This window comes from Carassius gibelio, chromosome B20 (genome assembly GCF_023724105.1).
Source record: "Carassius gibelio isolate Cgi1373 ecotype wild population from Czech Republic chromosome B20, carGib1.2-hapl.c, whole genome shotgun sequence".
Lineage (NCBI taxonomy): Eukaryota > Metazoa > Chordata > Actinopteri > Cypriniformes > Cyprinidae > Carassius > Carassius gibelio.
In genome coordinates this window covers 14346668-14363267 of record NC_068415.1, presented here as the reverse complement: position 1 = coordinate 14363267, position 16600 = coordinate 14346668, and the positions used below count along the sequence as shown (strand labels likewise).

The 16600-nt window shown below is 38.6% G+C and overlaps 1 protein-coding gene across 1 annotated transcript in view; it reads right to left on the bottom strand.

Moving 5' to 3' along the window:
* Window positions 1–16600, bottom strand: part of mdn1 (midasin AAA ATPase 1) — a 43889-nt gene that overhangs the window by 26856 nt on the left and 433 nt on the right. Inside the window, exons 2-37 of the mRNA XM_052585557.1 lie at window positions 15675–15901; window positions 15045–15269; window positions 14827–14934; window positions 14519–14711; window positions 14161–14370; window positions 13914–14045; window positions 13410–13513; window positions 13101–13215; window positions 12846–13021; window positions 12111–12192; window positions 11856–11951; window positions 11623–11735; window positions 9866–10014; window positions 9722–9782; window positions 9412–9623; window positions 9173–9276; window positions 8940–9084; window positions 8293–8389; window positions 8029–8142; window positions 7565–7712; window positions 6503–6610; window positions 6251–6402; window positions 5669–5847; window positions 5072–5280; window positions 4698–4844; window positions 4465–4606; window positions 3767–3901; window positions 3206–3344; window positions 2768–2906; window positions 2508–2638; window positions 2210–2348; window positions 1928–2057; window positions 1471–1728; window positions 602–799; window positions 262–470; window positions 21–143 (exon numbers count right to left, since the gene is read on the bottom strand). Of these exons, the coding sequence (XP_052441517.1) occupies window positions 21–143; window positions 262–470; window positions 602–799; window positions 1471–1728; window positions 1928–2057; window positions 2210–2348; window positions 2508–2638; window positions 2768–2906; window positions 3206–3344; window positions 3767–3901; window positions 4465–4606; window positions 4698–4844; window positions 5072–5280; window positions 5669–5847; window positions 6251–6402; window positions 6503–6610; window positions 7565–7712; window positions 8029–8142; window positions 8293–8389; window positions 8940–9084; window positions 9173–9276; window positions 9412–9623; window positions 9722–9782; window positions 9866–10014; window positions 11623–11735; window positions 11856–11951; window positions 12111–12192; window positions 12846–13021; window positions 13101–13215; window positions 13410–13513; window positions 13914–14045; window positions 14161–14370; window positions 14519–14711; window positions 14827–14934; window positions 15045–15269; window positions 15675–15901 (5349 nt within the window). The remainder of the gene's footprint in view (window positions 1–20; window positions 144–261; window positions 471–601; window positions 800–1470; window positions 1729–1927; window positions 2058–2209; window positions 2349–2507; window positions 2639–2767; window positions 2907–3205; window positions 3345–3766; window positions 3902–4464; window positions 4607–4697; window positions 4845–5071; window positions 5281–5668; window positions 5848–6250; window positions 6403–6502; window positions 6611–7564; window positions 7713–8028; window positions 8143–8292; window positions 8390–8939; window positions 9085–9172; window positions 9277–9411; window positions 9624–9721; window positions 9783–9865; window positions 10015–11622; window positions 11736–11855; window positions 11952–12110; window positions 12193–12845; window positions 13022–13100; window positions 13216–13409; window positions 13514–13913; window positions 14046–14160; window positions 14371–14518; window positions 14712–14826; window positions 14935–15044; window positions 15270–15674; window positions 15902–16600) is intronic.

Sequence of the window (16600 nt, the reverse complement as noted above, 5' to 3'; positions counted from 1 at the left end):
ACATTTCCATTCATTTTTACCTCATCTAGGACGATCCAATGTCCAGCCTTCAGCCCAGCAAGGAGAGGACCGTCCCGCCATGCAAACTCTCCTCCTTTCCCACCTTCCACTGGCAGGTCTGTCCCAAAGAGATCCGTAACATCCTGCACAGAGGACAAAACAGCACGATGAATTAAAAATACCGGTCAAAAATGGTTGTCATTGCATTGGTAGAGTTTAGATTGAGTTCAACAAAGCAATGCTGAAGAAAAACTGACATACAGTTTGTTCAGACAGGTTGATCCTGACAAGATGGTTCCCAGAGGCCTTGGCAAGGGCAGCGACCAGGCTGGTTTTGCCCACTCCAGGTGAGCCCTCAAGAAGTATGGGTCTTTGAAGCTTCAGTGCCCGTAATATCCTCTGAGCATTCACTGCAGTGGTGCCCGCACTCAAAGCGTAGTGCGACAGACTCCTGCCCTCACTCTCAGAACCTGTGGGTGGATCAGACTATATGTAGCAAACAGAATCCGAAAGTCCCACCTGGGGAACCATTTGATAACAATAATTGCTAGCAACCTCCAGCTTACATATATTAACTTTTACATGTTAATAGATTCCTCACCTGCAGCGATGTAGAAGGGGTCAATGCCGAAGAAGTCTTCACCCCACTGGGGCTCTCGGGGGACATTAGTGTCGTAGACTCGGAGCGCATCCCTCATCTCCTCATCTAGCTCTGTAATTCTGCTCAGTCTCTTCTCCAGGTATTCCATACTCAATTTCCGTGCCACCAGGGCATTCTCTGCTGCCGACACTGTGGTTCCTGGTACCATAAAAAATTATAATAATGAGGTCATTAAGAAGGATTTAGATTTCTTAAGTAGCATGGTTAAGGGATATTTGTTCTGTAAAAGGAAAAAAATCTAAGTACTGTTGAAAGGTTTGGGGTAAGTAGGATTTCCATTTTTTTTTATTAATACTTAATAATTAAGCATGCATTAAACTGAGCAAAATACATGCACAATACCAACATTTATTATGTAACAAAAGTTTCTATTTCACAAAATTTCATTTTTTGACTTTCCATTTATAATAGAATCCTAAAAACTGAAAAAAGTATGTTTTCGACAAAAATATTAAGCAGCACAATATTTTTCAATATTGATAAAATGATGTTTTTCATCACACAATCAGCATATCAAAATGATTTCTGGAAGATCATGTTAAGAATATTTACAGCTGTTGAAATTCTGCTTTGCAACAACAGGAATAATCTGCATTATATATATTTTTAATAAAGTTTAAATTGTAATAATGTCTCACAATATGACTGTTTTTACTGTATTTTGATCAAATAAATGCAGCCTTTTAAGCTTAGGAGACTTCATTAAAAATATCTTATTGTTCCCAGAAATGCTGGTGTATTTTACTCATTTTGGGGGTAAATGGGTACCAAAACATGATAAATGCAGTTTGCACTCGCTTTTCACCCACCTGAGCCGATTCCGTCCACATACACAAGGCACGCAGCATGAATAAAGGCTGTTACGGTGTCCAATCGCAGGTCCCATTCGGGCTCCTCCTCCTCCAGCTCCCCCATGGTCATGAAGCCGTCCTCGTCCCGCTCACATACGGTGTTCATGAAGTTCACCCATGACAGAATGTCTCGCACGCTTAGAATACACCGCCGGCCAAACTCCTGATTGGTCAGCCAGTCGATGAAGTCCAGCATGAGCTCTGCTATGTCTTTACCTGAGATGGGAAGAGCAATGATGAGACTAAAACAGAGCAGGAGACTGACTGGCCAAGGACAACAAACATCTATTAAATGTAGTCTAGTGGTAATCATACAAAGCTACTGACTGTAGAATCCAGCTATCGACCAATCAGATTCAAGTACTTCAAAGGGTGTGAAACGAGGCTTTTTAGAAGTGATTGCTCTGTGACTCACCTTGGTGGTCATGCTGGTCCAGAGAGAGTCCAGGCCTTAGATTGTGTTGGATGATCTGCATTAGATCATTACGACTGTTGCTCTGGGGGCACCAAATCTCTGTGAACCTGTTCCTGAGTGCTGGAGACAGCTGTACATATGCAAACACATCAGTGCCACTGGTTGCTTGTTTCATCCACGCAAACACAATCCACCTATTTTACTATTAATATTAATCTTCAGAGAATATTAAAAAACCTCAACATAATGTTACTTAGCCATGCTAATTTTCCATGTACTGACCTCTTTCTTTCCAAAATCACCTCCGGGGTTCATGGTAGAGACAAGCCGGAACTTCTTCCCGGCAATGATCAGCTCAACATCATCATCATCTCCGCTGCCTTTCTCTGCCAGCACCAATGATTTTTCAGTCTCCAACACGCTGCACAGAACACAGTCACATAATCACTTTCAACAAGAGATGTGCCAATATTGATGATGTACAAAATTTTCCAAACAAACCTGAATTGAAAACTTTTGAGTAAAATGTAAACACTGTTAATAAGCTGTCAGTGTGAGAAGACAGAGTTTAAATTCACACCTGTTGAGTCTCTCCAGCACAGAGTCATCTGCCAGCGAGATCTCATCCATTAGAAACACACCGTCCTGTTTCATCGCCAGCACCAGTGGTCCATCATGCCATTCAAACAGACGGCCATCCTCCGCATCAGCCTGAAACATAATACATTCATGTCAAATCAAAACCAGCAGTGATGAATAAGCTATAAGCTGGTGGCGGTCTGATTATAGGAGTGGCAATGAGAGTTTTGTAAACTCAATCTTAAGAAATATGAATATTACCTGTTGGGTTCCCGTGTGACGGACAGGTCGCAGGCCACCCAGAAAGTCAGATGTCTCCATATGCAGGTGACAGTTCACAGAGAAGAACTTCTGACCAACTAATGCAGCAAACAGCTGGCAGATGGTGGTTTTACCACAGCTGGAGTAAAGGGGAGGAACTTTTAATCCATTTCAGCTTCTTTTATCTGATAAATTAAGCTACTAAAAGTTTTAAAGGCAAATTTAGTTTCCTGTGTTGACATTTTCAATTGGTATTAGAGCAGTAATTCTCAACTTTAAGGCCCCCGACATTTAAAACAATATAAAAAAAATAAATAAAAAAAAAATCTGTTAATCTGATAAATTACATTTTGTTACTTTTAAGATGTGTCAAAGGGAACTGATCAGATTTTCAAACCCTCTCACTGAGGTTCAAATAGGGACTGTATTACAGCTTACCCCGTGTCCCCAACAAGCAGAACTGACTCTCCAAAATGAAGCGCTCGTCCCACTAGCACAGCCAGTCTCCTCATGCCCTGGGTCCACACCACATGACCGAACTCTTCAGGGACACCCGCAATGCTGTCCACAAAAGGGCCTGCCAAGTGCCAAGCCATCAACAACCGTCAATATACAAAACTGAGCCAGCCAAAACAATCAATCTGACCATTAGTAATAAAGTGAGCTAATCAGACTGATCTTTAAGTAAGCATCAGAATCAAGAATTTAACTTTTCATTTAAACTATTTTGCTATGTTAAATCATCTGTATAGATGGAAATAAACATCACAAGATACAATCGATAAACTCACACTAAATACCTGCATCATATAAGGAACACGCAGGTAGTGGAGGTGGCTAAGATGCCTTGTTAAGGGACTGTCATTAATCTGTGCAGTGCTACTAGTATTTGTTGATGTGATAATGCAATGGAACAACCAGGGAGAACAACATTATTGAAAAGTCATCGACCTGATGTCAGAATTCGGTGTGCCTCTGTGTTTGTGCGCAAAAACTCACTGAACTGAGAGGTGACCTGAGCTTCAGAGAAAAGAGCATCTAAGTTCACAGTCCTTTTAAAGTGCTTCTCCAAAATGTTCTGGATGGTCAGCGCTTCCTCTGGCTTTCTGACACGGCCAGCCAACAGCATGTAGCCTGAAATAGTGAACACCATGATTATTGCAATAATTTTCAAATATTACATCAAAGGTTTGGGATCAGTAAAACATCACTGATTCATTGATCAATTCCTTTCATTCAGCAAGGAGGCACTAATTAAATTTAAATAATAAAAAGCACTAAAAGTAACAGTAAAATCTTTTACATTGTTACCAAAGATTTCTACTTCAGATAAATGCTGAACTGAATCCTAAAAAAAGTATCACGGTTTCCAGAAAACAATCACCACAATCAATAACAAGAAGAACCATTTCTTGAGTATTAAATGAGCATATTAAATTGATTTCTGAAGGATCAAGGGCTGCTGAAAATTCAGCTTTGCCATCACAGGAATAAATTTCTTTTTTTTCTTTTTATAATTTTTAACTGTAATATTATTATTTCACAATATTACTGTTTTACTACTAAATAAATGCAACCTTCGTGCACATAACAGACACAAGATAAACATTTAAAATATCTTACAGATACCAAACCTTTGAACTGTAGTGGACATATTTATTTATTTTTTTACTCCAAAAGTTTGTCATTGATTTTACCGTCATCAGCCAAATGTTGTAGCCAATCACGTGAGGTGTCATTCTGCTCTTCCAGCCTATAGCGTTCAGCCCAGCGGAACAGGTCTCTTAGGGTAATGTACCCATGTTTCCCAGCAAACACACTGGATCCTCTACGCAAGGACTGATACAAGTAATCACCATATCAAAAAACATATTCGTGAACTTCTCAAAATAGATTCTTATAAACTGATGCAACAAAATGAGATGCGCACCTGCAAGTTCTGCATGACTTTGATGAGTTTGGAGCAGTAGGATGGGGGCAAACTGCAGCGCTGATGGAGAATGTTCTCTAGCTCTACACTTGGCAGCTCATCAAAATGCAGCTCCACGAAACGGTTTCTAAACGCTCGGGACAGAACCTATATAAGAATGAAAGACACATGGGTCAGACCTTGATAGGATATTAAGATAGAATAATTAAGTGCATTAAAATTCTTGAGCCTGTCCTGAGCAGTAACATCAGAACCAATACATCAGCACCTCCCAATCAGTTACCGCATTACTGTTGCAGATTACAGTTCACAAACGATCAAGAAAACAAGGCTGCCTGACAAACTGGTCATTTTTTAAAATTTATTGAAGAGACCTTTCTGCCCCCGTAAAGTCCAGGAGGATTCTGAGTGGCAAAGAGCATGAATCTAGGGTGGGCTTTGACCACTTCCTGTGTCTCGGCGATGAAGAGCTCCCGGTTATCATCCAGCAATCTATTCAGGGCCTCGAGGACATCAGTGGGGGCAAGGTTTAATTCATCTAGAATGATCCAATAACCTTTCCTCATGGCATCGATCAGAACACCTTCAGGGGAAAGAAACATATGTTGTTTACATGAAAACATGACATAAAACATAAGGTTAATCAAACACTGAACTGTACATGAAGAGAGACAACGATCTAATTTAGCATCTGATATGTCAGTGAATACTTAAAATGTATTAATATCTTTAGCATAAGTCAAGGGTCTTTAATTGTTTCAGCCCATTTTGTGGGTAGATGGATGAAGCCAGGACCCCCTGAGTGTTTCATTTTAAGCCTGGCCTATAACAACATGCAGTTCGTACCATTTTAATGTATTTACATAATATTTACATAAAAAAAAAATATTTCAATGCAATTGTAATGTAAGCATAACAGATTCACATACTTGTACATTATCATTATAATGTGTGCTCCAAAGGTTATGTACCTTCTTTGAAGACAAGTTTGCCATGCTCATCAGAGGAGTAGCAGCCGATGTACTCCTGGATATCTGTGTGCTCATGGTTATTGATCCGCACACACTGGTTTCCTGTGGCAGCTGAAAGCCATTTTATCAGACTCGTCTTTCCTACAGAGGTTTCCCCCTGAATGAGCACTGGATGGATGCTAATCACCAAAACAACACAAAGAGGAAAGACAATGTATAGAAGAAATTAGTGGAAAATTATTCCTAGTATGTAATGAATTTACAGTACATATATTTCTCTGATTTGGCCCCGAAAGGTACAGAAAAAGTCTATATGTGAAAAGGGTGATGCCCAAAATGTCCTGAACTCAGCTCTATAAAGATATAGAAATCAACTGTTCACTAGGTCTGAACTGTCCCAGACAAATGGCACCAAGATAGAAAATCAAATCAATCAGTTACTATGATTACTACCCAAAGAACTAAAAGTGAATCAAATCCTCCCACAGTTGAACAGAGAGCTGCTGTGTATGTAATATGTATCGACGGTGAGATTGATCTACGGAAAGTCACAGGGGACATATCTGGGGTGGGTTTTCCTACCCGGCAGACACTACCCGTGCCAGGTCTTTCAGGTTGAGCTTGACGGAGGGTGTGAGGATGTAACTGGAGTCTACAGTAGGCTCCATGTCACCCCGCATCAGCCAGTAGTCCTCTATCTGCATGCACACACGGTCCTTTGGCTTTGGGATTGGCTGAAGAGAGAGCACAGGACCATTTTCACACAAAGAACATCTAGAGTCTATCCCTTTAAACAAATATTAGCATGGATAAAAGTAGCTCTGAGATGATTACCTGCTTTAGACACTTCACATTTCCTCCTAGTATGTACTGACACACCAGTTTCTGCACAACAGGGTGAGAGCTGCGATCCAGCTGAGTGAGAAAACTCAGACAGAAACCCTGTAGAAGATATTAACCTCCACGTAAATATACTTTACATGGTGTTTTTATTTCTTTTACACAATGCACAAGACACACTTCTTTATTTAAATGTCTACTGTTTATGCCCCAAAAAAAAACAAATACAGAGCATTTTGTCATATGATTGGCATAAAACTTGGTGCACTAACTAAAATAAATGAAGCTGGTCAATGGTGAACAGAACTAATGAAGTATTTAAGCTTTAAACAACCTAGGTAAACCAAGGTAAAACATCCATACCCAGGCAAAGTCAAGTTCATGTGTCTTTACATTAGACTGTATAGAAACATGGATGTAGTGTCTGTGACATCACCCATAGGCTTCAGAAGAGCATTTATGAAGCCAAAAGTAGGCGGAGCCGGCCGTCACCATCTTGGCAGCGTGACACAGCAGGTCACTCACGGATAATCGAAAATGGGCAAAAAGGTGGGAGCTGGTTGCTGAAGCCACACCCACCTAGCTAGACTGTGGTGACACCAGCGGCAATCACCCTGTCAATCAAGTGGCCTCACCTTTAATTATGCAGAACTTTAAGGCTTTATATAATTTAAACAGATTAGTTTAATTCACCACCCTCATAGTTGTCATGAAGGGCAAAATTAACTATATAGTCCAAAATATTTTTTTGAACCAGGCTGTAAACGTTTTCTTCTGCTGTAAAGTTGGCCATTTTAACATGGGGAGTCTATGGGATTGACTCCCTTTTGCATCCAACCTCTAGCGGCCAGTCGATGAATTGCAGTTTAAGTCACTTCCATATTAGTTTCAAGAGAGAGAGTGGGAGGTTGTTGCTTGGTCTTTACTTATTTACTTGAAATAAGAAATATCTTATTTCAATATAGCAACATGTAACAGACATTTACTGTAACATAACACAATTCACTAGGTGTCAGACTTCTGAGATATGAACGATGAGGAGGACAAATACATTACCTCATAGAGGGAGCGTTGGATGTTGTAGCAGGGATCAGAGGCCACATATTTCAGAGCTCTGCAAAGTGTACGCAAGCTGTAGTGAGGCTTGTGACCCGTACCGTCCACTAGCCGAGTGTTAGCCTCCTTACGAACAGCTAAATAAAAACTGAGGGAAAAGCAGGGAAGATTCTGTTTAAAGAAACATCACTCACAAGTGTCTTTTAGTATAGCACCTAACTAAATGGATGAATTCTATATGTTGTGTATTTTACAATTCTTGGGATAAAAACCATATTTGATAAGTAAATACCTAAAATTTTAAACTACCTTAATATTAACATTATTTGTTTTATAATTGTTGTGCTTTTGGCTACCATTAGTCTTCTATATATCAAACTGCAAAAAATTGTGTTTTAATGAGGAAAGTCAGTTTGCTGTTCTATTGATGGCAATGAAGACCTACTAAAGACCCGTGAACAAACCTGATGATTCCATGGATGATGCCTCTGGTCAGATTAAGGCCCTTGAGATAGTCAGAGACGAGGATTCGTAAATCACTTTCACTCTCCAGCTCCTCCACATACAACTCTGTAAATCTGATACATAAACACAATTACATTAACTTCATATAAGCACATACGGTGTTCTCAGAAAATATTTGAATGCTTAAGAATGTATACATTTCAGTGTATTTTATCTTCAGACAAATATGCTAGATATTCATTAGGAGTCCGAGCCCCTCTCACCGGTTTCTAATGCCCAGTGGCAGGTTCCTCTTGCCTACATCAGTGGCTGGGTTCATGCAGGCAAACAGGCGGAAGTCTGGGTGACGAACCAGAGGCTCTACACAGAATGACACCATGAAAACATTCAATTACCTCTGAATTAAATCAAACATTTCTAAACCACTAATCAACAACAACACTTTTGGTAAAGGACAACAATTAAGCATCAAGAACACTTTCTGTTCTTTTGAACTGTCAATTCTTCAAAGTACCCTGAAAAAAAAATCATCATGGTTTCTACAAAAGCATTAATAAATGTTTCTTGAGCACCAAATCGTCATATAAGAATGGTTTCTGAAGAATCATGTGACAATGAAGTAATAGCTTCTGAAAATTCAGCTTAAATTGAAAATATTTTCAAAATATTACTGTCTTTCAAAAACATTTTAAAAAATCATATCAACCCCAAACTTTTGAACAGTAGTATACAACTGTTTTTTGAGCCAATAACTACAGTAGACCAATCAGTGCCTTACAACTAGCTGTTTCATCTCATAATCTATTTGATCCAAAGTGTCTACAGTCAGCCTACAGAAGTAGCATAAGGGAAAGGCAAAGTACTACAAAGGCACATATTTACCCACTATACCAATTTGTTAGGGACTCACCAGTGTCGCCTCTATCCAGTAGCACCAGTGACCCAGCGCTGCCCTCCAGCAATCCACTCAGACACTCCAGCGTCTCTGCAGCAGCCAGATTAATCTCATCCAGCAGGATCCATTGGCCTTTCTTCACAGCCTGGGCTAAAGTCCCCTGTGCGGATACACAGACAGCCACAACATTCAGGAGATAACAGGAGAAAGAAGAGATTTAGACAGGAGGTTAGAGGAGAGACAATTACCTCCACAAACGCAAAGACCAAAGCGGATTCACAGGCCCGAATCTGTTCCTGCGTCTGACTGAGTTTGAGAGCCAAAGCCTCCCACTGCTCCTGCAGCAAGGCGGCTATGAGAAAAACACCAAGAAAAAGAAAAAGATGACTGAAAAACTCTCTCAAATCCTTGTTTTCTTTTTTACAAAAAGAATTTAGAAACAACAGAAATTATGACTGATGTAATTGATTTGAACCTTTAGAATTACCATTGGGTTTATCGTGTAGTTCCTTGGTTAGTGCTGATTTGCAGACATGGTCCATGAGCTTCAGAAGGTCCTGCCAGCGTTTGCCTCTGAAACAGGTCTGGACGTGACCCAGGAAGGTCAGGTTCTGTTTCCGAGAGTATGTCTGGGAAAAGAGGTCCTCAAATGCTTCCCGGAGGGGCAAAAGGATAAGCTTTTGGTCCACTGGTTTGTACCTTCAATCATCAAAGCAAAGCAAAAAAAATGTTTGCACTTCCCAGAGAGCTTCTACCACATTGTTACTGTCCATATTTCCTGTCACTTGTCTACTCACCCTCCTAATAGGTCAGCAGTGTCACTCTGTTGGTTCATGTTGACCACTCGGAGTTTGTGTCCTGTGGGCAGTACAACAGGGCAGGAGGTTAACAATGATGCACTGTGTTAAACCTACTGGCTTAGTTTAGTTCAGATGTGTTACCTGTCATTTCTGCCAGGTACTGTACAGTAGAGGTCTTTCCTGTGCCTGTCTCCCCGACCAACAGGACAGGTTCCCCTTTAGTGACACACACTGAGAGCTGCTCCAAAAGTACAGAGGACGGCCGTGTGGTGGCAAATGTTTGTCTGCCTCTGCGGGTCAATACACATAAATTATAAAGGCTTCAATATTGTTTATATGCTATTATAGTATTTATTCAAATTTAGAACCAGTTTTATTTGTATATTTCCAATTTTCATTTTATTCATGTTGGTTTTTAGTACTTTAACAAACTTATTTTTTAGTTCAACTTATTTCAGTTAGCGGCTAAGGCAACATTTCTCATTTTCATTCAAGTTTTGTTTGCATTTTAATTTGATTTAATTAATGTATTTGAGAATGGAGGACCAAATTGGGTTGGCTCTTCAAATTGAGGTGAAAATTGATTGGTTGCTCCCACGTGTGTAGTGTCCAATGAAACTTTTTAATTCGATCGACAAATAGACACAGAAAAGCATTTGGCAAAAGGACAAACAAAAGCAATTTGCAAATTGAGTGAAAAGTGTTTGCCAATTGCATTTTTAAAAAGCGAATTTCTAAATATTTATGAACTTTTTATAATTAATCCATGTTTTAAAATATGAATTAACTAAACAGTTTTCAATTTGTCTATTAATACATTTAAAAAATATTTTTTAAATGTATTGTTTTATTAAACTACATTAAAAACATGAATTAAATAAACCTCTTTAAATATTTCTAGTAATTAGTCCATGTTGAATTATTAAATCAATAAATTGAATATTCATTTTTTTAAAGTTTTAATTCAATTAATAAAAACATTTGAACACACATAAACAAACAATTAACTTTAGCTTCAATAAACTCATTATTTGCTGCTTATTAATAGCTAGTAAGTTGTTAAGTTTAGCTATTGGGAAGGATTATGGATGTCGAACATGGTAATGCACAATGTGCTTTTTAAATACTAATAAACCCATATGTTAATAATAGGGATGCTAATAATAAGCAACTAGTTAAGAGTGTGAACTGGTCCCTATACTAAAGCATTACCAAACATTTTTTATAGTTTACGTTTTAGCTAACATTGCTATGTCTGACTGGTTTTTAAAAAATTCTACAGCACTGAGATTCCTCTGGAACGATTAGTGTTCACTCCCTCCCACCAGCTAAGGTCACTGAACAAACAACGCCTTGTTGTTCCTCCACAACGAGGCACAAAATTATCTCCAAAACCTTGCCCCTTTCTGCTCCTCTCCTGGTGAAAGTGCTGCCAACTTTCATCTAAACTTCTTCATTTTTGTTCTCTGCATTTTTCCTCTTGCTTCCTAATCTAGTTGTCTAATAAACCTGCACTTGTATATTCTAAATACTGTTACTTCTTCAAAACACCTTTTATCTTATTTTGTCAATATGGATAAAATCATCTGCTAAATGCATTAATATACATGTAAGCTCTCTTCCAGTACTCAGTTTATGCCTGACGACTAATAAAGGAATCCTGCTATATTTTCCTCTGTTGTGCTCAAAGCTGTTGAATTCCTGTCTTAAACAGCACAGTTACCAATCCATCCCACACAGACTCAATTTCTCAGCAGGGTGCCGTCCACACAGCGGTCAGTGTTGCCACAGTTAAACAATTTGTAACATAGTAGATTGAAAGGGGAAAAGCCAGTCAGAAAGAGAGCGAGACAAACGAATGGAGATGGTAAGGCTATACTCTGATGAAGAAATCTCACATGCTCAGCCACACTGCGTCGCTCTGCTTGCGGAGTAACATGGCACGGCCCACCGTCACCTCCAGCTCTGTCACACTGATGGCAGGCAGGTACATCTGGCAGAAGTGCTGGGCCTGAAATAGCACATTGACAGTATTAGAGCAGGCTTTATCTCTATATTATGGAGATATATAAGAGGGTGCTTTACAGCCATTACTGTAATATTGCACACTTTCTGACCAGATAACACATACCTTCTCTCTGGATATGTTGAGTTTGCTGCCAATGATCTCTGCCATCTTGAGTCTGCTCTCAGATTTGGAGAGCATTGCAGTGAAACAGTCCAGAGCCTGAAGGTAAAACAACAGCAACATTTATCTTATAACAGCACAGGATTTCTCAGTATCAGTGTTCTTGTGTCTTCAACATTTAATGGTGAACACTATAATGTGATCCAACAAGCAAAAACCCCAAAAATGACTGTGACAGAGTGCTTGGTAGCCACTCACCTCTAGAAACACATTTTGTGCTGTGGAAGCACAAGAGTTGTCAAAATTTAAGAAGATTCTCTCACACCATTTCAGCAAGTCCCTGTATAAAAATAAATAAAAAAAAAACACTTTTGGAGAACTGTTGCTTTAAATATTAGGCCTATAGAAAAAAAGAAAAACCATCTACAAGATATTGATGACACTCTGCGTCAGTGTGTGGTATCTATTGTACACAGATAGTTATATAAATGATTTGCCCTGGCCCAAATCTCATACTGTGTTTCTGCTAGGGCTCCACAGTGGGAACAGAGATCGATGTGTCATTGACTGCAGCAGAGTCCAGTGGAAAGCTGATGAACAGCCTGAGGCCCAACTACACAATGGATGGACACAGACTGATACATCACAACTCTGGAGTAAGGGTTTTATTGTAGAGTCACTGCTTCAGTTGAACTGTTTGTTACATTGTGAGGACTTAAATGACACTCATCATTTATTGATAAGTCTATGGAATCATTTCTCGATACAGAGCTATTTGTAAATGCCCACAAGCATTTAAAAGAAACTGCACAAATACAAATTTGACTTGATGTTTAACTATTTAGAAAATGTACAAATTAACCCTGTAGTACATTTTACTTATATCAGTAAATTATATCATTATGCAATTTTTTTTTATCATTATTCAATGTTTTTATAATTATGCAATGATGATTTTGAAGACTTTCTTCTAATTCTAATTAAAAGCGTTACCTCAGAGAGAGGCTTCTGCCCTCCAGTGATGTGATGTGTTCATCTGATGTGTTGTGGGCTGCACTAGGACCCTGCGGACTGGAGCTGATTTGATGTCTGTCTCCTGTTAGCTGGCAGTAGATGTCCAAAAGACGCTCCACCACCACTGCCAGGTTAGGGTACCTCTTCATTAGGACCTGAACAGAAAAAAAATTGAATTTAAAGATATTATCAAGACCTAAACACAATCTATTTCAGTGTTAGGGAATAGCTTACTTGTTTAAGTTCCTCTCGGCTCATGTTGCCAATCTGCAGTTTACTCCAGTATTTGTCCAGAAGTGCAGCACGTGAACCCTGCGGTCGATGCCAGGCTCCTCCACTGTAAAACGTCCTAAAAATAGTGATAGAATCATTAATAAACTGATGTAAAAAACCTAGTTTAGAATATTTCTTATCAGCATATTAAAGACTGGAGTAATGGCTGCTGAAAATTCAGCTTTGGCATCACAAGATAAATTACATTTATATCAAAATACATTAAAATAGCAATTTTTTAATTGCAATAATATTTCATATATACATTACCTTCGTGTGGCAAAAAACTGGAATGATGGGGCCATATGAATGCAGTCCTCTCGTCCTGGAATTGTCAATTTCTTGTTCTCCATGAGAGGGAGCAGAACAGATATCTATAGAAAAAAACAACAAGAGCATGATTAAATATAGCTTCATCTTCTAAACCATACAATTTAACAGCAAACCAAACCAGTTAAACCATTTATCAAAATAATAAATTGTCTTATTTATACATTTACATACAGTCTATTCACAAAGTCAGAATTTGACCACACACACACACACACACACACACATATATATATATAAATTACATAATAAAAGCATTATTTGTTTCTTTCTCACATTCAGAAGCAAAACAACATGTGCTATATTTCTTAGACAGCATTAAATTTACTGTAAATGCTCCGTAAACAGCTCTAATTAATGCAAATCAGTAACAAAAAAAGTATTTTCCCGAAACATTTCTATTAAAGACTATGTTTCCCCTGTTTTTGTGCATTCACCACCCACCACATCTAAAGGAGCGTGATCAATGTCCTCCAGCAGAATCCAGTAACCTTTAGAGACTGCCTGGGTCAGGGACCCTGGCTGCCACACAAACTTTCCAGGTATATCTGTGCAGCGGTACATACCCAGCAACATCTCCAGAAAAACAAATGCAGGAAATATGTGTGAGTGCTTAACAACAGACAAACTTAAAATATTGTAAAACAATAAGCAGCTAAATGAAAATGTTCAAAATTCAAGCAACTCTCACCTTACTGTCGGTTTGATCTCCAAGCTGAACTTTGAGGATGTCAGGGGCTTTAATGTGCCCAGTGACAGCAGCAAGATATTCAACAAGAGCAGTTTTTCCACATCCAATTGGCCCTTCCAAAAGAATGGGCTTCTGGGAAGCCACAGCCATGGCGAGTCGCCGAAGATTTTGGCAGGTTGAATCCACCAGCACTAAATTACTTAAACTTGTCTGAAAATTTCATATTTAGTGACATTTCAATACATGCAAATTCTCCCATAACACACTTATAGAGGTTCTGGCTTACAACTGTCAACTGGCTTTGTTTAAAGTTCTATTAAATCTGGCTTAATATTCTGCTTTTGGTTGTCTGTCATACCTGTTCGTCCTGTCGAGGGGTCCGTCTAGGTAGAATCACCCCACACACCACAGTAACACTCCGTGTCAGGTCTTCTGTCACCACCTGACCACGGGTGACCTTATTTACCCTCTCTTTACGCCAGACTGCTGAGCCCTGATTGGCCAAAACCAGAGCCTTTTCTACCTCCAGCAGCTGTGTCTCCTCGAGTGACCTACACAGATATGAGATTATCATTTTGTTTGAGAGCTAAAGCTATTGACTAATGTCTGAACAATTAGAACAAGGTGAAAAAAAGGCACTTTAAAGTAAAAGATATTCAAACTTACTTCATTTTCAGATGCAGAATCTCTTCACTCGAAAGCACCTTCCTCAAAAATATCATTTTCTGGTTATCTGTCATGTGGGACACCAGGGCAAGGCACTGGGCAGTGTAGCTTAAAAAAAAACACACAAAAAGAAACTGAGCAAAGATACAGATTGAGGATATTCTGAAAACTTTCTGGACCATCTGAGAGGCTTTTTCTGATCTACAAATTGGCAATACCTTCTGACCATGACGTCACTGGTGAGAAGCTGTGAAACACAGGCACTCCAGTCCCACAGGACACGGAACTTCTCACAGTCGCTTTGGAGGAAGCGGAGGGTGGCCCCCATCAGGTCCCGTAATTTCATCCGTCTGGGCCCATACTGGATGGAAGCAGCCTCTTCACTGGTGAAGAAGAGTCTCTGAAATACTGGAGGAGAGCTGCTAAAATACCTCGCTGCAAACCTGTGAGAAAACCATTCAAATCTGTTCATAATATACTGGACATTTGTTCATTCAAATTCAGACCGATTTGCTAATGAATCATTTAGACTAATGACTAAATAGATTTGACAGATGTATGACTCAAAAAAAAGATACATGCTTACAAACAGATCAATTCAAACAAGTGCAATATCCAGCCAATTTTATATATATATATATATATATATATATATATATATATATATATATATATATATGTATATATATATATATATAATTTAAATCACTACAGAGGCTTCCATAACTTTTCCAAATGTATAATATCCATTTTCCATGTTAATTTTACAATTAACTGACATTTCCAGATTTTCCAATACTTTCAGAACCTATAATTTATCTTACATGTGATCCTGCATGGTTACTTACGCTTGAGCATCTGGACTGATGTTGAGAAGTTTGCTTAGAGCCACACACAAGCGCTCGTGGAGGTCATGATTCAGTCTGACGTCTCCTTTGATCCTTTCGGCATTCCTCTCCAAAAGGTCCAGGATCAGTGGTCGCAAGTGACGAGAAATGAGGAGGGTGTATTCCTTCTCCAACAGGAGCTGCGCAAGACATTCTAGTATACACTGCCTGTCCTGCTGACTCCATATCTACAAGGAAAAAATGTATGCCAGTCAAAACAATAAATAAATAATAAAATATGATAACAATAATGATTATAATAATAAATTAGATAATAATAATGATTATGATACTTATGTAATAATATATTTTTTTTCATTAATGTTCATTCATAGAGTCATCTTTAGATATTAGATTTCAATTTTTCTTATTGAAATAATGTCTACTAATCATGTAACGGTGATGATCACAGGACGAGTTGTAAGCCTTTACAAATCCTGAAATATTACCACTAATTATTTATATTTTTTATTATTTTGTCTTACTTTTAGCAATCATTATAATCCTATTGGAACCATGTGTCATTTTTGTGGTGTTTAATGTTGGAATCCGATTAGAAAATGCTCATATGGATACATTTGGATTGGTTCCAAAGTATGAAAGATATTCCAACCGGTTTTTATATGCTGGTTTATATTCACACCAGTGAATATTGATCAAGGCTGCATTAGTGTTTTTTTTTATATAATACTGTACCTTGTGAATCTGTCAAAATTATAAACCGTGGTTGTGTTTTAGCATGTTTCCAAAACCCAAACTTCAAACCATACTACAACATGTCCAAAATAATCCATTCATGCTCAAAACAAGACTGGATTCCCAAATAGACAAATACACAGAACACTTAAATTACGGTTATCATGAAAACGAATGGAATTAAAGCATTA